A 24949-nucleotide genomic window follows, 5' to 3' on the forward strand; every position below is an offset into this window, starting at 1 on the left:
CTGGTATCATCTCTACATTTATGGCTTTCCTATTCAACACTATGTTCATATTACTGGAATGGGTGAAAAAAATGGAGAAGAAATACCTAACACACTACCCTAGTGAGAAATTCTACCCTGTCATGGTAACAATGGAAATGTGCATAGTCTATTGTGTGAAGGCTGTTAACAAGATTCCATTCAGGGCAATTTTGCAGTGGATGAATAATCTGAAGACAACTGTATTCTCTTCTTTTTTAAGCTTCCTTTACAATTTGTCTTTGTTGAGGAATACTTTCACTTTGGCCCTGAGATGCTTCTCAACATAGAAGTAACCTCTACCCATTACCATCTCATTAGTACTGCCATGTGCATTCCAGCACTATTCACAATACCCAAGACATACAAGTACCCTAAGTGCCCATCTATTTGTAAAGAACACCTTAAAATAGGGGTGTCGAACTCAATCAGAGAAGGGGCCAAAATCTAAAATCCAGCCTAAATCACGGGCCGAATGGTTTACTGAACAGTCATAAACTGACAATGTCATAAACTGACAGCGGAGTGCAGTGATGACAGCGCGGTGCGGGCCACATTGCAAGGCCTGGCGGGCTGGATTTGGCCCGCGGGCCTTGTGTTTGACACATGTGCCTTAAAACAGTATTCAGCCTTAAAAGGGAAGGATCTACAGCATAGATAAAACTTGAGGACCTTATACTAAGTGAAAACGGCCAGGCACAGAAAAAGATATATTGCATGATTCCAATTTATGAGCTATCTAAAATAGTCAAACTCACAGAATTTTCCTGAATAGCCACAACAATCTTGACAAGAAGAACAAAGTTGGAGGAATGACACTCTCTGAAGTCAAACTATATTATAGGCCATAGTAATCAAAGCAGCATGGTACTAGCATAAAAACAGACATATACACCAATAGAATAGAATAGAGAGCCCAGAAATAAACCCATGCGTACATGGTCAGTACAAGGCAAGAACATAAAATGGGATAAAGACAGTGTGTCTATTCAACAAATGGTGTTGGAAAAATTGGACAAATACATACCCAAAAAATGAATCCAGATCACCTTCTTACACCACACATAAGAATAAACTCAAAATGGATTAAAAACTGAAATGTCAGACTTCTAGGATAAAAATCCTAGAAGAAACAGGCAGTAAAACCTTAGACATTTCTCTTAGCAATATTTTTTTCTGATATATCTTCTTTGGCAAGGGAAACAACATTAAAAAAAATGTGACTATATCAAACTAAAAAGTTTCTGCACAGCAAAGGAAACCATCAACAAAATAAAGACAACCCACTGGAAAAAAGATCATAGTTGCAATGATACATCTAAATAAAGAGTTAATATCCAAAATTTATAAAGAACATCTAAAACTCAAAAAAATTCCATTAAAAGATGGGCCACGGACCTCAAAAGACATATAAAAAGATGCTCAATGTCATTAATCATCAGAAAAATGCAAATTAAAACCACAATGAGACATCACCTCACACCTGTCATAATGACTATCATTAACAAATCAACAAACAACAATAGTTGGTGAGGATGTGGAGAAAAGAAAACCCTCATGCACTATTGGTGGGAATATAGCCACTGTGGAAAACAGTATGGAGTTTTCTCAAAAAATTAAAAATGAAATTGCCTTTTGACCCAGCAAGTCCACTGCTGGGAATGCAGCCAAAGAACAACAACAACAACAAAAAAAAATAGCAATTTGAAATAATATATGCACCGCTATTTTCATTGCTGTGTTATTTACAATAGCCAATATTTAGAAGCAATCAAAGTGCCATCAGTAGATGAGTAGATAAAAAAGTTGTGGTACATTTATACAGTGGAATACTACTCAGCCATAAAAAGGAAATGTTACCTTTTGCAATAGAATGGATGGACCTAAAGAGTATCATGCTAAGTGAAATAAGCCAGTCAGAGAAAGATAAGTACCATCTGATTTCACTCATATGTGGAATCTACTGAACAAAGCAAACTAACAAAATAGAAACAGATTCATAGATACAGAGAACAGACTGACACTTGTCAGGTGAGAGGGTGGTTAAGGAGGGGGATGCTCAGTGAAAAAAAAAAGTGAAGAGATTAAGCAAAAATAAATAAATAAATAAATAAACAAACAAATAAATAAATAAATAATAAAACTCATAGTCACAGATCACAGCATGGTAATTACCTGAGGGAAAGCAGGGAGAATGGGAGGTAGGATAGGGTAAAAGGGGAATAAATAGTGATAGAGGGAGATCTGAATTTGGGTGGTAAACACACAATGCAGTGTACAGATGATGTATTATATAATTGTACACTTGAAACCTATGTAATTTTATTAACCAATGTCACCCATAAAATTGAATAAAAATGTTTTAGATAATCATATTCATGGAATCAAAGAGTAAAATGGTCATTTCCAGGGGCTGGTGGTGGAGGTTGAATGGCAAATTACTAATCAATGGGAAAAAGTTAAATGAGACAAATAAGCTTTAACGATCTGCTGTACAGAACTGTGTCTAGAGTCAGCAGTGCTGCATCGCCACTGAAAAATCTGTTAAGATCTCATGTGTTTTTAGCAAAATTAAAAAAAAAAAACACTAAAAAACCACGTAACTAACTTCTAGTTTAATCGCTAAGATGACAACCTTCCTAAGTTTAATAAACTAATCTACTATGCACAGTTACATGGCTCTTGATAGATTAATATATTACCAGGAAGGGAATGTTTATAATTTTAAGACTCTCTGAAGCAAAATGTAATAATCCAAGTGAATTAATTTTTCACGTTTTAACTTTAAACACTTGAGCAGCTAGGTAGAGAGATAAGGGGAGAATTTTGAAGCAGGATGTTTTTGAAGGCATCTCTCAAATTGTAATATAAAGGCTATAACTTATTTTTCATACTATGATATCAACCCCACAAAAGACGATTACAGTTGTTTTGTGGAATGATAAGGAAAAGTAGTTTATTACATGTTTAAAGATCCAGACCTTTTAATCCAATAGAGATATGACTCCCCCCAACTGAGTAGAAATGTGGGCATTTGAGATAAGCATACATTAAAAATTTTGTTTTTGTTGTTGTTTTAAAAGAGAAAGGCATTAGAACATATCTACTCATCATTATGGGACTGGAAGTATCCTCACGTCATCTACCTCTGATGCTGGTTTCCTAGGCAGTCTCCCTCCCTCCACAAGGCAAGGTCTGGTTCCACCAGCCCTGGAGTACCACAGGCATTCCATCTGGAACTTGCTGAGAAAAGAAAGAACTCAACTTGGCTTTTAAATGAATGTGGCTCCCTCTCCTGGTGGAAAGCCTGAATCAGTAATAAAATGCTGAGGAGGGCAGCAGGGGATTACTTAGCCTCTCTCTCCCCAGCTCCAGAAATATTTGTCAACACAACTCCCCTAACACATGAAGCCACACATGCCCTCCATGATTCTGGTATTCTGATACTCCCGCTTTAGAATAGGGAAAAAAGGTACACTAATAAAGGAATTCTTAAAGAAGATATTTGGGATTAAAATAAATACATTTTTCTTTAAATAGTAAGAAACAATATTTTTATCTTTGGGTGTATTATAAAGAAACCATTCCTGCAAAGGTGTACTTGTATGTAGGGATTGAGAGAAAAACTAAGTGCTGCTTTGAAAGACAACCATTAACAGCATTCTTCTGAGACCAAGTAAATACATTGACATGCCAAAATGCCTACCTGTCATCCTAACTTTTAATAAAGTAAAACCTACAATATTAAAAGTATCTTTTATCACAAGTTTACAAGGAAATCTTATAAAGGGACACTTTAAGCAACAGCATTTTGTTTATTAGAAATAAAGACTTGAGCCCCAACTATATATTTCTTTAACATTAATCCAAAAATGTAGACAACCACAAGAGTGGTACCAAATATCTACATGAATTTCAACAGCAACACAAAAAGATATATTGATGATGCACAGGTGTGCAATTTCCTAAATAAATCCTAATTGGTTGAGCACTACAGAAGTCTAAGAAATAATTAAACACAAAGACAAAATAAAACAAAAAATAATCCTAACATTTCAAACAGAATAGCTCATTTAAACCATCACATTTTGTCTCTTAATACTTCAATTGATTGCTAACTTTTATTCTCTCCCTAAGGATCCTAATGTTTCCATATCACAGATCCTGCCACCCGCTGGAGGCTACCACCTAGGTTATCACACCATCTGCATGAGTTTCAGTCCTGGAAGGAATGCATTGTGGTTCCATGCAGAAGGGTCAAGTTCAGGAAGCCAAAGGGCTGTATCCTTATACCAGAGGCAACTAGGGGAGACCCAGATCATATTTTGTTTTGTCTCTGAAGATGGCTCCCCTCAACCTTCAATGAAAGTTAGATAAACTCTAGATTTGGGAATGATGGGAAGTTGAGGTGGGAGATTTTCAAAGACAACTTGGGCAGATGCCATATTTTCTGTTCTTTCTAATAAAGACACATATTTCAACTCTGGGGGGAGCTGGAAGAAAGGAAATGGATGTGGAAATATTGAGTATCATTCATATCCACATATGATATTTCCTAGAAATTTGGAAACCAGAAAAGGGAATAAGGAGATTGGGGTGAAGATAGAAAATTATGCACTACATATTTTCAGTATTATAAAATGCGTGCATGTAATTAACATTGCTATAATACTATTGCCTAAATTAAAGAGAGCTCATTTAATTTCATCAATGTTTTTACTAATATCCTTTCTCTTTTGCATGATCCTAATCAGGAATTCTAGTTTGTAAAAGTTCCTTAGTCTTCCATTGACTTTTATAACCTTAAGAATCATAAAGAGTATAGGTCAATATTTTGTAGATGAGTTTCTTGGATATTTGTTTCATTACTGGAAATAGGTTATGCATTTTTAGGTGGGTATACCACACACACACACACACACACACACACACACACACTTACACAAAATATGTTCTTATTGTATCATATCAACAGGTTCATGATGCCACTATATCTTAATACTGGTGGATGTTTATCTTGGTCACTTGTTTGATATAGTAGAGGTTTCTCTACTGTAAAGTTGCTATCTTCCCTTCATATTTAATATATATCTTAGATGAGATATTCAGAGACTACAAATTCTATTTTTCCTCAAATTTCTGTCCACTAATTTTAGCATCCATCAGTATTAACTAATGGAAATTGTTTTATTTTAGAACTTAAAATTCAACACTGAGTTTCCCTTTCTGACAGTACATTATTAGTGTATAAAAGTCAACTGATTTCTGGATATTTACTTTGTATCCTGCTAGCTTACTGAATTCACTTATCATTTCTAGGATTTTTTTGGTGGTATATGTAGGGTTCTCTACACACAGTATCATGTCATCAGCAAATAATAACAATTTTACTTCTTCCTTTGCAATTTGAATGCATTTTATTTCTCCTTGTCTGGTTGCTTTGCCTAGGACTTCCAGTACCATGTTAAATAAGAGTGGTGAAAGAGGACATCCTTATCTTGTTCATGATCTTTAGGGAAATGCTTAGTTTTTTCACATTGAGAATGATGTTGGCAGTGGGTTTGTCATAGACGGCATTTATTACATTGAGTTATGCTCTGTCTAAGAAAACAATACAATCTATAATTGCTTTAAAAATGTAGAAATAAATTTTCTGTACTCAGAAAATTACAAGAGACTAAAAGAAAAAAGCTGAAGAAGATACAAATAAGTGGAAACATATACCATGTTCATGGATATAAAAAAATTAACATCATTAAAATATCCATAATATAAAAGTAATCTATAGATTTAATGTTATACCTATGGGGTATTTCACAGAACTAGAACAAATATTCCTAAATTTAAATTTTATATGGGACTACAAAAATATCCAAAATACCCACAGCAATCTTGAAAAAGAAGGACTAAATGGGAGTAATAATCTAAACGACATTAAATTACACTATAAGGCCATATTATTCAAAACAGCATGATACTGGCATAATAATAGACATATACATTAAGAAAGCAGAATAGAGAGCCCAGATATAAACCCATATCATTATAGTCAATTAATATTTGACAGAGGAGGCAAAAACATAAAATGGAGCAAAGACAGTCTATTCAATAAGTGGTATTGGGAAAATTAGACAGATACATGCAAAAAAATGAAATTAGACCACTTTCTTATACTACACATAAGAATAAACTCAAAACTGATTAAATACTTTAATGTTATTGGTTCAAAACCATAAAAATCCTAAAAGAAAACATAAGCAGTAAAATCTCAGGCATTTCTCTTAGCAAATTTTCTTCTGATATATTTCCTTGGGCAAGGGGCAAAAAAGAAAAATAAACAAATGGGACTGCATCCATCTAAAAGGATTTTGTTCAGGCAAATTCAAATCTGAGGTTATTTACTTTATTTTATTGCTCAGGTTTTTCCAGCTTTGGTCATTAAGAGTTCCTTCAGGTTGAACTCAGTGTTCTTTTGAAAAAATTCCATCTATCTGGGGGTATTTCCTTACTTACTGATACAAGAAACTACTTCAAATTCATCTTGTATTTCCTGCTTCAGCTCTGGAATCAATCACTTCTCTAGAGTCTCAGATCATTTTATTGGAGAATAGTTTTTAGAAGCCAAGACCTACCTCTAGTTCCATCATTGTTTCTGAAGTGTAATTATTTAAGCCCTTTCAGTGGACATACCTAGGAAATACATGTATATATAGAAACCTATGCATACAGATATGTCTCCATTTCTGTATATACCATCTGTGTGCATCTATATGTATAGATTATACATACATACAGTATATATATATATATATATATGCATGTGTGTGAATTGAGTATATAAAATATGTGCGTACATGTAAAAAAGATACACACATATGCATAACCATGAGTTTTTACTAATAACCTCTGACCCTAAATACCACACAGTACATTTTAGCATTCTGCCTTTCCTTATTTATAACTTCTTTACCAAGAATAGTTTTCATTCTCTGATTACTTACAATTATAATTATTTGTGTAATTCTAATAAGCAAACACAGTAGTTTCAGAATTTATAGAACATACCCTTGTGAGAAACATCTTAGCTACCTGGTTACAGCATTTATGTACCATTTTCTGTCTTTCACTTTACAGTATCCAATCAAAATATTGTATTTTAGTTACTTAGAATGATTATTTTCTCTACCCACTTCAGTTTATTAATAATCTATAAGCTAGTTATTATCCCTATCCCATTTTGGGTTCTCCTCACATCCTGATTGGTTTTAATTATGCACTTATCTTGGGATATGTGAAACATTACTATGACTCTAGGAGTCAGAGCTATACAAAAATGCCCTGGAAATTATTCCAGATCAATTTGCAGAGATCCATCCCCCAGCAGCTGCAGAGACCTCCGGTGTCTATACTATAGTCTATTCAACAAAAATCCTATGTGTGGGCAGTTTGCTTGTCTCCAGTATTTTCCAATCACACAAAAAGGCTGAAATGAATAATTTTTATACATGTATACTTTTGTATTGTTGCAGGTATAGCATAAGAATAGACTTCTAGAATTATGCCTGCTAGGTCTAAAGGTAAGTGTGTGTGTGATTTTGTTAGCTGTTACCAAATTTCCCTTCAGAAGGATTGCACCAATTTACACTTCCATCAGTAATACATGCATGTTTCCCCACCACCTCACCTGCTGAATGTGTTGTAACATTATCCAGTTTTTACTTTCTGATAGGTGAGAAATGACATATCAGCTGTGTTTCATTTTGTATTTCTCTAATTATGACTGAGCTTGAATATATATTATCAAATGCCTGTGGGTCATGTTCATCTGAGTTACATGTGCATATCCCTTTTCTATTATTTTCTATTGGATTTTTGGTCCTTTGACCCTCTATTTTAAGGCTTTTTATGTGCTAAGTATATTAGCATATACATTCTAAGGTATGTTCTAATGTTGTGCCCCAATATATCAATCATCTTTTGACTTTGTTTACAGTGTTTTGGGCAGCAAAATTGTTGAATTTTCATGTGAAATGTTGAAGATTTTTATTGCACCTGGAGTTTGAGTCACTGTTAGAAAGCCTTTTCATCCCCAAAGTTGAAACATCTGTTTTCTTCCAGTATGTATACATTTACAGCCCTAATCCATCTAGAGCTCCTCATTTAAAGACAGAATTTTTATGGTCATGACTTAAGACCTCTTATCTATTTATTCTCATAGCATTCTGAGAATTGTCTAGATTTTCCTTCTGTGACCTAGATCAGGGCTACATCCAGTAATAATACATGGAGTCACTAGTGGAAGAAAAACATCCCATCGAAGCTTTATGTAATCCAGTCATGTGTTCTTCTTTCCCTTATTTTGTCTCTTCTGCTTGGGTCTGCCTCTGTCTGTATCACCACCTCTCCCCCTACAGATGGGAAGCTAGAACTCCAGTGATAAGCCTAATTGGGTTAGAGGCGACAACGGAATGACTTCCTGACAGCCCATTCTTTATTTGAGGGCATGATCTGAGCTCCATACACCAGCCCTCATTGTGAAGTGTGGATGCCAGTGACCATGGCAAATCCATTAATAGGACTTGCTTCCCATTATTGGCACCATCTGAGTCTGTTAAAAATGTTAACTAGGAGTTTAATTTCTCTACAGAAGGCTTTAAATTAATTAGGGGTTTGCATGCTAACAAAGACCCTGATACATCCATAAATCAATCCAGTGTAGGAGGACTACGCAGGGAAGACGTCTATTCATTGGAGACCTCAAATCCAGCATCCCTGTCGGGCACCCAACAAAAGGGTGCAGGTGTGGAATAGGCCACTGTGACAAGGGAGCCCCAATAATTACTTTGCATCACTTAAACCACAGCAGGTAATATGGCAAATCAAAGTCCCAGGCGCTAGCAAGTGAAACCCATGCTGCCGTGACAGGCCACATCATACCACGTTAACCTCTATAAACGAGCTGCCATAACACTGTGATTTATTCTATACCAAGTCCAAGAATTAAAAAGACATTGATCAAAATGATCTCCTTTCCCCCCCTTTTGTTATAAATAAAAAACTAACAGATGGAACCACTTTCTTTCTTTTTTTTTTTAATGCACCAAACATCATTTTAAGACCTTTGAAATTGCTAATGCCTTTCATCAGAAACACTCCCTTTAAGATTTAAACTTGTGCTCTGTTTTTTGATAGAATGTCACTATATTCCTTTAGTTAAACACAGCATTTGTATTTTAGAACCAACTTTAAAACTGCTTAACAATTATTCCTAATCTTACATATTTCCATATAATAGCACTTTTCTTTCTTCTGTGTTCTTTGATTAGGAAATACCTGATGAAAGAAAATAACCACGGATTCACTTTTAAATTACTTAGTATTTCATTTGTCACAATATTGTCTACATCAATATGAAAATCATGAGTGTGTGCATATGAAAAAATAGACTATTTGTTTTAAACTTATTCTGGAATTCTATGTTAAATGTGGATTTAGAGTCTCTTTGCAACAGCCTCTGCAGTATCTTCTTTGTCCAGCCTGTTCAGACCCGGCTCCCCTTCCCCAACCACAGGGTCTGACCTACATGCCAGAAGCAAATGCATTTAAGTCTATAAGCAATATTCTCCCATTATTTCCTTTTTGGGCTGAAAACTTCATTATTACACCAAATGCCCTACCCCAAAGTGCTAAGATATTAGTATTTCTAAAATATAAAATTCAAATGTCCCAATATAAATATAACATCTCAAAAGTCATTGTGAGCTTAAACTAAATAATCCAGATTGCAGATGGTTTCAGTTTGGAAATAATGGAGTCAATAATATAAGAATTTTAGTGGCACAGGAGATTTCCCCCTATATATGACACAGTATAGTGTGTATTTCCCCCTATATATGACACAGTATAGTGTGTGTTTCCGGTCCACTTGCAATCATATATAGATAGCATTTGGTTAGGCTAACAATGACTCAAGCCCTGCGGAGTTCATTGCCATTAGAAGCAAAAAAAAAAAAAACAAAAAAAACACAACAACAAACAAGAGCACTGTGTGCCAAAGAAAGGGGATTTACAGTATTCCCAGTCCCTATTCTGTCCCCATCCTTCCCACCACTAAGCTGTGAAGAGGAATGAGAGGAAGTGGGATCCAGAATGCTCTTCCCAAATCATTCCTGCACCGCCTCCCTCAACCTCACTTGACCCCCTTCAACTATACAGCTGCCCTCAGAATGTAAACAAGCACGGTGCCAGCCATTAAAAACAAAAACACACCAAAACTTCCTTGGATCCCATACCTCTCTCTAGCTAGCACCTTAATATTAGGCTGCTTACATACTACACGTTTGTGAAGAGCGGTTATGTATTTGAAGTCTCCACTTCTATTCCTGGTATTTTCTAGTCTAGCTTTCCATACTGGGAGTTTCTAATGTGGCGCCCAAAAACCTATCCAATGGTGTCAGAGAAGGCCAGACAGGGAGCCAGGCCTTTCATCCTTGTCAGGTGGTAATGACCTCCCAGATTCCACAAAGTGAGTGAGACCACCTGAGAAGTCTAGACTTCCACCTCTGCCCAGAATCAGCCCTCCCTGCCACAGGCTCTCCCCATGAGGGTGATGTCAAAGGAGCCTAATGGAGAGACAGCATTTTTCACCATTGCTCAGTGGTAGTGAGGCCAAATACCCTTAGTGTCAGTGAGGGCAATGTGGGAACAGTAACAGGCACTCCTACCCTCTCGCACCTGGGTGGGGTGATATCAGGGCAGGCCTAGTGGAGAGCTAGCACTTCCAGTAGCAATGAGAAGCGCCACCTTGGGTATCAATGGAGGCTGATGGGGAACCTGGGCTTCTTCCCTAACCTGGCAGCACTCACAAGGCAGAGCCTCCCGCTTCTCCTGGGGGCATTGTCAATGGAAGCCTGGCAACACAGAAGGTTCCAATAAGATCCAGAGTTTCACAACACATGCTCAACTATCATTGAGAAAATTACTCTTCATACAAAAAAAAAAAAAAAAACAAAAAGAAAAACAGGAGCTAAAATGGAATGAAAAAGGCAATCAATAGATGCCAACTCCTAGAAGACAACTTCTGAAAAAGAAGAATGAAGTTGGAATATGTACACTTCCCAGTTTCAAAACTTAAAATACCACAGTACTTGTGTCACTTTATTACTGCCATAATTAAGACAGTACTCTACTGGCGCAAGGACAAACATCGAGGTCAATAGGAAAAAAACTGAAAGTCCAGTAACAAACCTTCACATTCATGTCAACTGATTTTAACAAGGTGCCAAGACAACTCAATGGCGGGGAGTGGGGGAGAACAGCCTTTCAATAAATGACGCCAGGAAAACTGGAGAGCCATGTGCAAAATAATGAATTGGACCCCTTCCTTAAACAACACTAAAACTAATTCAAAGCTTTCTTAGAGATAAAACCAACATATATTAGAAAATAAAGAAATAGATAAATTGTAGTTCTTCAAAATTAAAAACTTAGATGGAATGTGTAATCACTTTGGAGTAAGTTGATATAATTATGGTATTGAGCCTTTCCCTCCAAGAATATAGATCTATCTCTCCACTAATTTTGGTTTAACTTTATAATGTTTAGTAATTTCTGTATCAATATAGTCCTAAAAAGGAATGTATGCCTTTTTAGAAACTATTTTAAGCACTATCTTCTTAAGTACACCTAGAAAAATTTAATGAATGATAAGTAGGAATTTTGTTGATTTTTGTATATTCATTTTATTTATATCCAACAATCCTCTACAAATTTATCTAAAGAGTCCCTTTGATTTTTGATTTTTATTTAGATGATCATTATTTTTAAATAATACAAACTGTGCTTTTATTCCCAACGCTGTTATCATTTTCTTTCTTGGTTGCACTTATTAGGACCAGACATCCAGCAATGTACAAAAGCAGTGAGAGCAGGAGTCCTGCTCTGGTTACAGATTTTCAAAGGAATGCTTCTAACATGTCACCAATAAGCACAATGTATACTGAAGATTATCAATAAGTTTCCTTGGTCAATAAGGAAATTCCCTTTTATTCTTGGTTGACTACATTTTTTTTTAAATTATCATAAACTGATATTGACTTTCATCAAATGTTATTCTATATCTATTAAGATAGCATTTTCTCTATTTGATCTATTACTGGTGTCAATTACATTAATGCATTGTCTAATTTTAAGCTATCATTGCATTCCTGAAATAAATATCATTTGAAAGAAGCCTCATAAAAGCGAGCTGACACCTAGCACTCAGATCTCGGTTTTAAATACTTTTGTGCATTAAAAGGAACCAGTGCTCCTTGGAAAAGGAAGGGAGAAAAAAAAAAGGGAGGAAGGGAGGGAGGGAGGGAGAAAAAACAACACAATGGTAGGAGTATGCAGAGGGATAAATTTCCCAACTAAAAGAACTCTTAATGGCCAAAACTGGAACAATTTGAGCAACACAATAAAGTAGTTTATATTGGTTTAAATTCCAAAATAAATAGCTATGTATGCATCGTGATATAAATAACTGAACAAATAAATAGGGAAGAATACACAAATGTTCCAGGCAGAATTCAAAATAATTTATGCAAATACCTCACCCTTAAGGAGGTGAAGCACAATGCTCTCCATGTCAGGTATGGGCTGTGCATGGTAACTTCTTCTAAAAAGGACAGTAAGAAGGGGGTGAGGGGAGAGGCACATCACAGTGGAAACCTGACAGACATTGCTTCAGCCAGGTGACCACGGCTCATCTAAACAGTGATAAGTATGATTGATAATATGCAACCTTGATACGATGTAAGTAAAAGGCATTTTAACTTGTGGTCTACTTTCCAAAAAATATATCTCAATCTAATCATGGGAAAGACATCAGACAAATCTCAATGAGACAAATCCCCCCAAATACCTAACCAATTCTCAAAATGTCCAAATTCATCAAAAACTAGGGAAATCTGAGTATCTGTCACAACCAAAAAGATCTTAAGGAGATATGACAGGTAAATGTAATGTATATGATTCTGAAATGGAAAAAGAACATTAGGTGAAACTATAGTGTATCAATATTGGTTCTTTAGCTGTGACAAGTGTACAATGCAAATGCAAAATGTTAATAATTGGGGGATTTTGATATCTTGGTATGCGGCATATGGGAAATCTCTGTGCTATCTTTGCAATTCATATATATTTAACTTTTCTAAAATGTTGTATATTTTAAAACAGTGAGTTGGGGATAGTTTTCTCATTGTCTTTTTCAGCACCAGTTTGTATAAATAGTATCTCCACACTAAACGTACACTTGATCTCTGCTGTAAAATCATCAGAGCCTGGCAGCTTTTAGGATGCATATTTTTTAAAATAGCATATAAATTTTTAAACAACTATAAAAGTAGAAAGAAAAGCATAATACACCCTCAACTTCTACAGTTATAAAACATGGCCTTTTTTTTTTTTCATCTAAACTCACCTACTTCCCTTTTCTAAAATTATTTTGAAGCAGACCCAGACATTACAGCATTTCACTGGTAAATATTTCTGTATGTACACCTAAACAATATGTACTAAAAAGAACCAATACCATAATACCAAGAATATAAATGAATATTAATGATAATCCTTAATACCATCAAATACCCAGTGCTCACATGTCTAATTGTCTTATGATTGCTATGTGATGTGAATAAATTACTATTGCTAAAATGTTTTCTAGTTTCTTTCTTAATTTTCAGCTTCATTAGTTTCTGTTTTGTTCCATTATTTCTTTCTCTTCTTTCTTTAGGTTTATTTTATTATTCTTTATTAGTGCTTGAGTTGGAGATTAATCAATTTAAATCTTTTCTTTTTCTATCTACTCCATGCATTTAAAGTGATGCATTACACCATAAATATTAATTTGATATCTCATAAGTTTGTGTATATATAGTCTTTTCAGAGTCATTCAGCTGAAATATTTTTAATTTCCCTTGTGTTTGTTTAAAATGAATTACTTAAAATATTTTACTGAAATTTTCAAAGTGATCCATTTTTTGGCTGCTACTGATTTCTGATATCACTGACTATAGCCAGGGATCATGAAAAGTATGACATTGATGCATTTGTATAATAAGTATTCTATGTTATAAATTTCATGGAGCTAAGACTCCATTTATTATTCTCTGCTGGATAAGTTCTATAGATAAATGAGCAAAGCAAAATGCAGGACCTATTTCCAAAACTTAGTAAATATTCCAAAACCTGTCCTAAAGTTTAGTACCTACCATTCTAAACTCTTAGAAAGTCATGTCTACTTGGCTTTATAACTTACTATGTTGGCTTTTGTAAGAAAGGGGGGGAGGGGGGATTGGAAATAACAACACCACACACTCCTGGCCTTTTGTCCAAATATATATTGTGGGTATATTTTAGCCAATGTAAACCCTGAGAATGATGCTTTTCTCTTTGGATGAGACTTTAATCTGAGCTGCATTGACTGTTTTTAACACCAGTAAATTAACAAAAAGAGACAAGTGCTAACTTCCCATGCTGATAAAATCCCAGATTTTTCCAAAATCAGTTGCATTTTTATACACTGATAGTAACAAACTAGCAGGAAGAAAAATTAAGAATACAATTACATTTACAATTAGATCAAAAAATAAAGTGTGGGAAAAAAGAGATGTATTTTCTACTATTTGTAATTCCATAAACAGTAAAATTTAAAAAAGAAAACAGCTAGGAATAAATTTGATGATGGGGGTGAAAGAACTGTATACTGAAAAGCATAAGACCTGATGAAAGAAATTGAAGTAGACGCAAAGAAATGGAAAGGTATTCCATGCTCATGGATCAAAAAAAAGAACATTGTTAAAATGCCCATACTAAACAAACAACCTGAAAATTCAAGACATTCCCTATCAACATTCCAATGGCATTTTCCCACAGAAATAGAACAAAGAATTCTAAAGTGTCTATGAAACAGAAGGAGAAGAAGGAAGAGGAGGAGGTGGGGGAGAGCGAAGGAAGGGGAAGGAATGTTTACTCATTGAGGCCTGCTCAGAATACTATTCAGCCATAAAAAAGTAAGAAATCCTTTTGTTTGCAATAATATAAAATGGATCTTGAGAGTATTATGCTAAGTAAAATAATTAGTCAAACAGAAAAGACAAATTCTATATGATCTCACTTATATGTAGTATCTTAAAAAACTGAACTCAGCCGAAGCCGGTTTGGCTCAGTGGTAGAGCGTCGGTCTGCGGACTGAAGGGTCCCGGGTTCGATTCCGGTCAAGGGCATGAACCTTGGTTGCGGGTGCATCCCTGGTGTGGGGTGTGCAGGAGGCAGCTGGTCGATGTTTCTCTCTCATTGACATTTCTAGCTCTCTGTCTCTCTCTCTTCCTCTCTGTAAAAAATCAATAAAATATATTTAAAAAAAAAAAAACTGAACTCAAAGATATAGAGAACAGTTTGATAGTTGTTAAAGGTGGGACAGGGTCAAAATTAAATATTTTCAGTTATAAAATAAACAACTCCCGAGTGCATAATGTATAGCATGGTGACTGTAGTTAGTAATAGTGTTTTACATCTTTGAAACTTGCATGTTTCTTGTGATGAGAGCTAAAGAGTTGCATGTTTAGAAAAAAGAAGGGGGGTAACTGTGTGAGGTGATAGATGGTAACCGGACTTATTGTGATTACCTCAAATCCTAATGTTATGTACCCAAAACAAATATGTCAACTTTACCTCAATTTTTTTAAAAGCTTAATTCACCTTTCCCTATCCTAACCTTGCGACCTGGACTACTAGCAGTTAGAAATAAGCTGTAGCACACACTGGGCTAGTGTGAAAACCCATTTTCTAATTCTACCAAAACCCATGTCTGACCCTAAGAAAGCTAGCAAAATTGGCATGTTTAGGGACTACAACTTATTGCCCCTCTTACTCCTGGGTTTTCAAACACTGACTTTCTCCCTCTTGGCAGTCTTCTGCCTGTCGCAGGCCAGAACCCACAGCTGTCTAAACAGCTGCTCAGCAATGGCAAGGAAAAGGGCAAACTGGGCAAAGTCCTGATAGTTCACCAAAGTCCTGATAGTTCCCTGGGTTTTGTGCAGTGTCCCAGTTTTCATGTGTCTCAAGTTAAAAGAAATAATTTATTTTTTTTAATTAACAAGGAACAGATACAGGCCCAGGAGGGAAGTTTCTTCCAAGTGGTTCTGTCCATGTTAGTATCAGCTAACCCAGCCAACTCCAGGACTAGTGCCATGGCGGACTGTCCACACTGTGGCACTGAAGAGCAAGACCTGGGGAGGGCTACTGATACTGCAAGTCTGACTCATTTTCCAACAAGGACAGTCCAGACGTCCTGATCTCCCTACATCCTCAAACTCTTCTTTCTCTCAAATTCCTTATCCATCTGTCAGTATCTCAATCATTGATCATTATTCCTTGGATGTGCATTGTGAAAAATAAGTAAAAAAGAGACATGGTTATGAATTTAGCTGTAGGACAGTAGGGTAACACCAGGCCAGTGTCTGAATAGGTGAATGCAGGAAATAGGGCATCTTCTAACCAGGTAAGCAGGGACCCTGTGTCTCCTTAGTGCCTTTATATGTGTAATGAAGAAGTGGTATCTTTATTTTTCCCAAATATAAAGTAGTCACAGGGATGATAAGAAACGTAGAATATTGATGTACTGAATAATTATAGCCCAAGCATTTTTAATAAAATTATGCTTGGTAGGATATTAGTGCTCTGCAGATGCAAATATTTCTTCAATCAAAAACAAAGATGAACAGTGTGGAGAAGTAATATTCTTGTAAAATAAAACAAAAATAAACATAAGAAAACAGCAATTCTATTTGAGCCATCCTATCTATAATAATAAAAGGGTAATATGCAAATTAACTATCATTCCATCACAAAGATGGTGCCACCCATAGCGGCCCGGGCACTGGATGCTGGTGGCATCACCCTGGCAATGAGTCCCAGCATCCCATGCTTCCTGGCCCACAGAGGGAGGGAGGGCAAGCTGGCCTCTGGCCAGAGGCCTGCAGGGTGCAAGATGTTGGCATCATTGCAGGCCAAGCTGAGGGACACCCCCGTCCCCATTTACAGTGGTGCCTCGCATAACGAACGCCTCGCACAGCGAACTTTGGACAGGTTTTTCATGAAACCATTGGCCAAAAAGCAGAAAATGGATGAAGATGTGCAAGATTCGGTAGACTCTACTTAGTCTGTCTTAAAATTAAAAAAATGTGTGTTTTTTTTAAAAAAAATTATGTTTTTAGATGTATCTAAATAAAAATATGTCATCTTAGCATATTTTTTTTTATGTCATCTTAGCATATTTTATGCTACAGAACGAATTATTTTTTTTAACATGTATTGTTATGGGAAAACGCGTTTCACATAACGAACTTTTCGCATATCAAACTTGCTCCTGGAACGAATTAAGTTCGTTGTGTGAGGCACCACTGTATATAACCTGAAATATTCTCTCTAAGATATGTTATTGTATCATAGGTACATATAAACTATTTTTTGCTATTTAACAAATACATATTACTAACTCTTACTTCTATCCAAAAAGTAAAATTGTCTTTACTAGTTTGCAGAAAAAAATATGATCACAAGAGCTCTGGATGGTATGTTCAGTGGTTAGAGTATTGGCCCAAGCACCAAAGGATTGTAAGTTTGATTCCTGGTCAAGGTCATGTACCTGGGTGGCTGATTGATCCCTGGCATGCAGGAGGCAGCCAGTTTCCCAATATATCTCTCTCTCTCTTTCTATCTCTCTCCATAAAAGTGAATGGAAGAGTATGGTTAGTCCAGTAATTGATATATATTGACATCCATATTGACATGGGTATTTGGACTATGATAAAGGTTAACTGGCTCAATAAATGATGAAAAATGACTATTGATTTGCAAAAATGTTATTTTTATCTTTACCTCGCATCAATTTAACTCTACCCTGAATTTTCAAAGATTTACATGCAGAAAATAAAAACTATATATATTCTAGAAGATCATGAGAATGAATATCTTTATAACTCTTGAGTGGAATGGATCTTTTCACATAAAACAAAATTTAAGATGACACTGGAGTCTGAAGGACAGAATAGATCTTGCAGTAAACCGAGCCTGTGAGAGGAAGCACAAGCTGAAACACAATTTCCCAGAATTAAGAGAAATATAATCTTATAGCCATTTGTGAAAAATTATGAAAGATAAGAATGCAAACAATGTTTGTAGTTACTATTTCATGGAAGGGAGAGTTAAGAACAAAAGAAGCAAATATGAAACATCTAATATTGAAAGAAAGCCTCCCCAAAGACTTGAGTTAACAGAACATAGAGCATGCAGAATCCATACAAACCAATAAAATACCATGTCCAAGGTCATACAACTATCAGCTGGTAGAGCTAGGCTTTGAATCCAGACCTATCTCATCCTCAAGCTCATGTTCTTCCTCCCACACACGTGTCAACTAGTCATCAAAGGGAACCTCTCTGCAGGCAGTGTGGTACCCTGGAGTGCATCCAGATCAGAACAGGAACATTATTGGAAAACCTGGTGATATTACAATAAAGTCTGGAATGTAGTTAATACTAACATAGCAATGTTAATCTCTTAGTTTTGATAATTATATAGTTATGTTCAGATGTTAAACACTACAAAACTGGTTAAAGGGTATGCAGGTGTGCAACTTTACTGAAAGTCTAAAATCATTCCCAAGTAAAAAGTATGTTAAAAAAATAAATACCAAAAGAATGGTGCCTTGGGTACTATTCCTAGAACATATAAGTAAAGAGATTCATTGCATTAAGTCAAATTATGATAAAGGCATGCTTTGTATTAAAGACATTATTTATAACAGGTTCATTAATTATAACAGGTTTAATGGTTTTAAAAATAACTACAGTAGGTCCCCAGGTTATGTTGGAGATCCGTTCCTACAGCTCAACGTAATGCGATTTTCGCCATAAGTCGGAACCCACCTACATAAGCACCTAGGTCACTCACATGGAGCATATACACAGCAGTAATGAAGTGAAACAGTAAAAACAATTTAATAAAAAGATTCCTGACCTTTACTCATGCTAACTAAATAATGAAAAACATAAAGCACATATACATACGTCGAAATGACAGAACATTTTTTTAAAATACTAGATAAATGGGAGATGGCGACATAACCATGAAAGGACATACATCGAGTCTGACATAACCCAAGGACTGCCTGTACCTGCCTCAATTGCATAACTTTTTTGAAAATATTGCTTAAATAACTTTTGAACACCATTTCTCTTTTTGTTTGGATCAAAATATAGAATACTATATATAGTAGTCTTTTAAAACAAGAGGTGATCTGGTTGTTACGGACGTGACTACATTCCTGGGCTTGGAACAGCCAGAATTAAATTTGGAGGATTAATAGAACTGCCTGATTTAAGGAGCTGTCAGGTGAAAGAACAGGACTTCAGAAATAAATGAATCCTAAGAGAAAAAGCTCAAGCCTATAATTAAGTAGAAAACTCAGGGGGATTTGACTAGTGGGTAAGGAAAGAGGGGAAAATATTAAAAAACAAACAGAATAAAGGGCATTAAAGAAAATGAGGGCTTATGGTGTCTCTATGGAATGGAAGTGTGATAAATTATGAAAGGGGAAATAACAGTGATACGAACAGCAGTAATTCCAATCATATCACAGCCTTCCAAAGGCTCCAGTCACCCAGAGCAGGAACCAGGGAAGCCCGGGGTCACTGGTGACTTACCCTCAGCCCCATCCCTTCTCTGACACCATCTTCTCCTGTTTGCCCTTTCCCTCTACCCACCATGCACCCCCCCTCACCCCACCCTGGCCATCCTGTCCCATGCTTCCTCAGGCAGCAGCCTTTGCGCTTGCTCATCTCTGCCTGGAATGCTCCTCCTGGAAGGGGGTGCATGGTTCACTCCCGCACCCACTTTGATTTTTGCTCAAATACTAACTTTTCAGTGATTTACTACTGAAATGAACATAGCTATGGCCTAAACTTCCCACGTCCCCTACCTTGGTATTATTTCTCATGGCTATTCCCACCATCCAACATTCCAATTACATGGAATGTCTGTTTCCACAACTGCTAGAATGTAAATGCTCAGACTCTTTCCTGTTTGTGTGTTTTTTATCACCACTGGTTCCCCAGTGCCTAGAATGTTACTGGACACATAAATCAATCAATGCATAGACGTGACTCTTTCATTACCGCCATTAAATTAAGAGTAATGAAACACCGAAACTTTTCCAAAGTTATTTTACAGCAATCAAAGTTACATTTTGTCTATATTTTCTGGGTATTTTCCGCACTGAACAATTACTTCTATAATGTTTTAAAAGAAAGTTTTGTCTTGTAAAAGACAAGAGAGTTAATCTGGGATTTCATCTCCAGCCCATTCACTGTCAAAGTCAGAAAGATATACTCTTCAGAGTCCTGTTCTTTTTATGAGCTTAACTATTATTTAGTTGTTATCAGAAAGAGCTCACCATCATACAATCTTTCTATGAATAAAATGTCCATTGGCATGATCCACGAAGCTGATGGGATCATGGATCATACAATTCCAACTCCTAGTTTTAAAAATGAAGCAACCGAGACCTGAGGAAGCCTTCCTCGCTGTCAGCGGAGCACAGCTGAGGAGCAGGGACACGCCCTGAGCAAAAGAGTGAAATGCTGGGAAATGTCCTGGCCCTCAACCTTTGGCAGGAAAACACCAGACTGAAGGTTTTCAGTTTACCATTAGACTAGGGGTGTCGAACTCAATCAGAGAAGGGGCCAAAATCTAAAATCCAGCCTAAATCGCGGGCCGAATGGTTTACTGAACAGTCATAAACTGACAATGTCATAAACTGACAGCGGAGTGCAGTGATGACAGTGCGGTGCGGGCCACATTGCAAGGCCTGGCGGGCTGGATTTGGCCCACGGGCCTTGTGTTTGACACATGTGCATTAGACTAAACCTTCATTTTCTTCAACTTATTTCCAACTCATTGCTCTAAAAAGCTTGTGAGCAGATGCTTCATATTATTTGAACATTCACGGTCCTCTTTGCATTAAGATCAGCAAACCACATGATCCCATGAGTGTTTTAGCTGCTCCACGGCCAAGGCGCCTTCCAGGGCCACTCACATGCAGCCCCTTGCTGCAGCCCTTTGCTATCCCTCTTCAGAGAAGTGTGAGGCCAGCATATTTTTAAAATCTTACTCTTTTCAGTGGCTTGATTATCAATTAACTCTCATGAAATCAAATGGCAGCAGCTTTCAGGATCTAAAAATGCATCACTTCATTTTTCAAAAAGAGCTAATTCTTTTGCTGAAAAATTGTACATGTGTTATTGTATTGTCAGAAGTGGGGAGAAATCTGGCATGAAATTTCCCCACTCAGAGGTAGCAGCAGCAGTTAATCCCCATATGCACATGGGTCGCCAGACAGCTATCTCCGATGTTAGAGTAGAATACAGGCACATACTCTGGCAAAGACCACCCATAAAATGAAGTTGAAATGGACCAAAACAACCACACTGACTTTTAGTACAATTCAGAACGCAGTTTTCTAAATGACACATTCTGAAAAGGATAGGGAGAGATGCCCTTTAAACAGCAAGAAGAAAAGAATTATATACAATGACATTAGCAAACATCTTAGTGTCCCTTAGGGTGGTATGCCTTTGAGGTCTAAAGAACTGAGATGCTTGACTCACGTTTAACTGTCCTTATCTGAAAATCTAAGATTGCTCATTTATGGATATTGAGCTCACAGCTGGAAGCCTGGGCATTCAGTAGACCAAGAAAATGAAGCCTTATTACCATGTGAACATTTGAACATCCTCTTCAAAGCCCAAATAGTTATTTTTCATAATCTCTTTCTCTCTCTCTCTCTCTCTCTCTCTCTCTCTCTCTCTCTCTCTCTCTCTCTCTCTCTCTCTCTCTCTCTCTCCTCTCTCTCTCTCTCTCTTATTCTCCTCTCTGTAAATGGCAGAGTTGTCCATACTACATTATAAACACATTATGTACAAATACAGCATTCAGTTTGCTGCAAGCAAATATTTTCTTAGCTGTCCTTCATGAGACAAAACGCTTTTCAAACCAGAGTCCTTTGGAGACCAGGGTTCAGGATCAGGGTGGGTGCCTTTGGAAGGGGGTGCAGGATCAGGGTGGGGGTCTTTGGAAGGGGGTGCAGGATCAGGTGGAGGCCTTTGGAAGGGGTGCAGGATCTGGGTGGAGGTCTTTGGAAGGGGGTGCAGGATCAGGGTGGGGGCTTTGGAAGGGGGTGCAGGATCAGGTGGGAGTCTTTGGAAGGGGATGCAGGATCAGGTGGAGGTCTTTGGAAGGGGGTGCAGGGTCAGGATAAAGGCCTTTGGAAGGGGGAGCAGGATCAGGATGGGGGCCTTTGGAAGGGGTGCAGGATCAGGTGGAGGTCTTTGGAAGGAGGTGCAGGATCAGGGTGGGAGTCTTTGGAAGGGGATGCAGGATCAGGATAGAGGCCTTTGGAAGAGGGAGCAGGATCAGAGTGGGGGCCTTTGGAAGGGGGTGCAGGATCAGGATGGAGGTCTTTGGGAGGGGGTGCAGGATCAGGATGGAGGTCTTTGGGAGGGGGTGCAGGATCAGGATGGAGGTCTTTGGGAGGGGGTGCAGGATCAGGGCAGACTAGCCAGGACTTACCATGGCGCCCTCACTTCTCCTTTCGGCAACTTCTCGCTGCAGTCGGGCCACAGCCAGCTTCTCCCTGGAGAGACAGAGGGCAGGGTTACTTGGCCATTCTTCTGGGGTGAGCGGTGCACTGCAAGGCTCAGAACATTCTTTTGAGGCCTCAGAGGAACTCCTTCCTTGGTTTAGCTCACTTCCTCCACTACATTTTCTATAAATATTTAAAGTGAGTGGTCATTAGTGCATTGTTTTCATTGAGTGTCATGAAAGAGATTTATTTTTATTTTTTGCCTGGGGTTCAAAAATAGCCAAAGAAATGTTGAACAAAACTTTAAGTTCATTAACTTATAACATTTGTAAATAAATTTTCTGTGTCCTCTCTATACAAACTTTGCTCATATATATTTTTAATTTTCTTATATCTTTGTTGCTTTATATTGATACTGAATTTTAAAAAGCAAACAAAAAATAACTGTATCATTATTGAAATATAAGAGAAAATCATTTGCAGACTTGTTATGTATTAGGCACCTGTGAAAACTTTTACTTGATCTTATATGAGCCTGATAATAGTACGTTTTATTATCCCCACTTTATAGATGTGGAAACAGAGGCTCAGTGAAGCTAAGTAACAAGCCAAGCCCCCGCTGGTATGTAGTATATTGGGATCAAAATTAGGTTTTCCTTACTTCAAAGGCTAATAAAATTTTTACATATCATTTTTCAGGAGCCAGGAAAAATTCTGCATATAGTTTTTCAGGATCTAGGAAATATGTAGAAAGAAAAATCAGATTATTTATTTTAGTATTCTTTATTTTATTATACAAAGAGGTTCTTTTCGTATCTTTTATAATTGTAATTCTGATTTCACTTCCAAAAAAGCTAATATCCCAAGGGATTTTAAGAATACTTTAAAAAGATAGATATCTGCATTTTGGACAGCTTTTCAATTATTCTTTAAAATGTTGATAAATGACAAAAAGGGTGAGTAAGCTTTTCCAGTAATCCTCAGATTTTAGTATTCACAAGTGGGTGCAGGCTGAGGGCAGAGAACTTTGGAAGGGGGTGCAGAATCAGGATAGATTCAGCAATGGGTGCTGAAATGTTTCTGCTTGTCACTTAAACGTTTCTATTTCTATGAAGATGTTAAACTATGAGTATTTGAATAATATTACATTCCTCAACTTTCCCTCTATCTGGGATCAGCTAACTGCATTGAGAAAGCAACTCAATTCTCAGATAGTGAGAGGGTTTCTCCTCTCCTAACTGAACCTTTGAAATGCCCATGACTGCCAGAAAGGCATGGGCTGGGTTCTGGCCAAGATGGCAGTGCGGGTAAATGTGGTCCTCAAGTCCTCCCACAACCACATCAAAATTACAACTAAACTACGGAACCATCATTCAGAACCTTGTGAAATCTAGCTGAACAGAAGTCTTACAACTAAAGATATAAAGAAGCCACATCGAGATTGAAAAGAGGGGTAGAGAGGTGGAACAGGCTGGTCCCACACCCATGTGCAAAATATCCAGAGGGATATGTCAACTGCAGAGGTTCCTCTTGAGGATCGAGAGGATCCAGCCCCACATCAACCCCTAACCCCATAATACAATCAACTAATTTTAAATTTTAAATTTAAAAGTTTATTTGTAATGGTATCACAAACAAAATACTTTAACTTTTATTTCACAGATACACTGAAAACTAGAAAACACTGCTTAGAACAATTAAAGGAATACATACACACACACACACACACACACACACACACACACACACCAAATTCATGAGTCAGAAGGCTTAATATCGTGTCAAATTTTGCATCAAATTAATCTATAAATTCTTTCTCACTGGGAAGTATACCTTCACCCCAAAAAATAAAGAGGAAGCGATGAGTAGCAGGTAACAAACAGCTCCGTAGGAATCCAGCTATGATGCTGGACAAACAGCTATGTAGGAATTTAGAGAACCAAGAGTCTCCAGTGGATGATTCTCAGAAAAAACAAAGCTGTTAAAAAGTAAATTAACCTCTGTGTTTGTAATTACTGAGTGAACTTTTAGACTTTTAATGGAAAAGTCTTTTAAGAACCTGGGATTGGAATATGAAAATCTAAGCCAATGGCAATTAATAACTCTTGGAAAGAGTGAAGTTATTCCAGAAATTCAAAACTAGAATTTTATTACAATCAACTGTGAACACTACTTACTTAAATTTTATTATTATAATTAATTTAACGAATTAAATTATAACAATGAAAACATTTGGAAGAAGGGAAG

The 24949-nt window shown here is 36.8% G+C and overlaps 1 protein-coding gene across 1 annotated transcript in view; it reads right to left on the reverse strand.

The window, feature by feature from the left end:
- NCKAP5 (NCK associated protein 5) overlaps positions 1-24949 on the reverse strand; it is a 946230-nt gene that overhangs the window by 474084 nt on the left and 447197 nt on the right. The window contains exon 4 of the mRNA XM_084893312.1: positions 22690-22753. Coding sequence (XP_084749438.1) covers positions 22690-22753 — 64 coding nt within the window. The remainder of the gene's footprint in view (positions 1-22689; positions 22754-24949) is intronic.

Source organism: Pipistrellus hanaki (assembly GCF_964339955.1).
Source record: "Pipistrellus hanaki genome assembly, chromosome: 8".
Classification (NCBI taxonomy): Eukaryota; Metazoa; Chordata; class Mammalia; order Chiroptera; family Vespertilionidae; genus Pipistrellus; species Pipistrellus hanaki.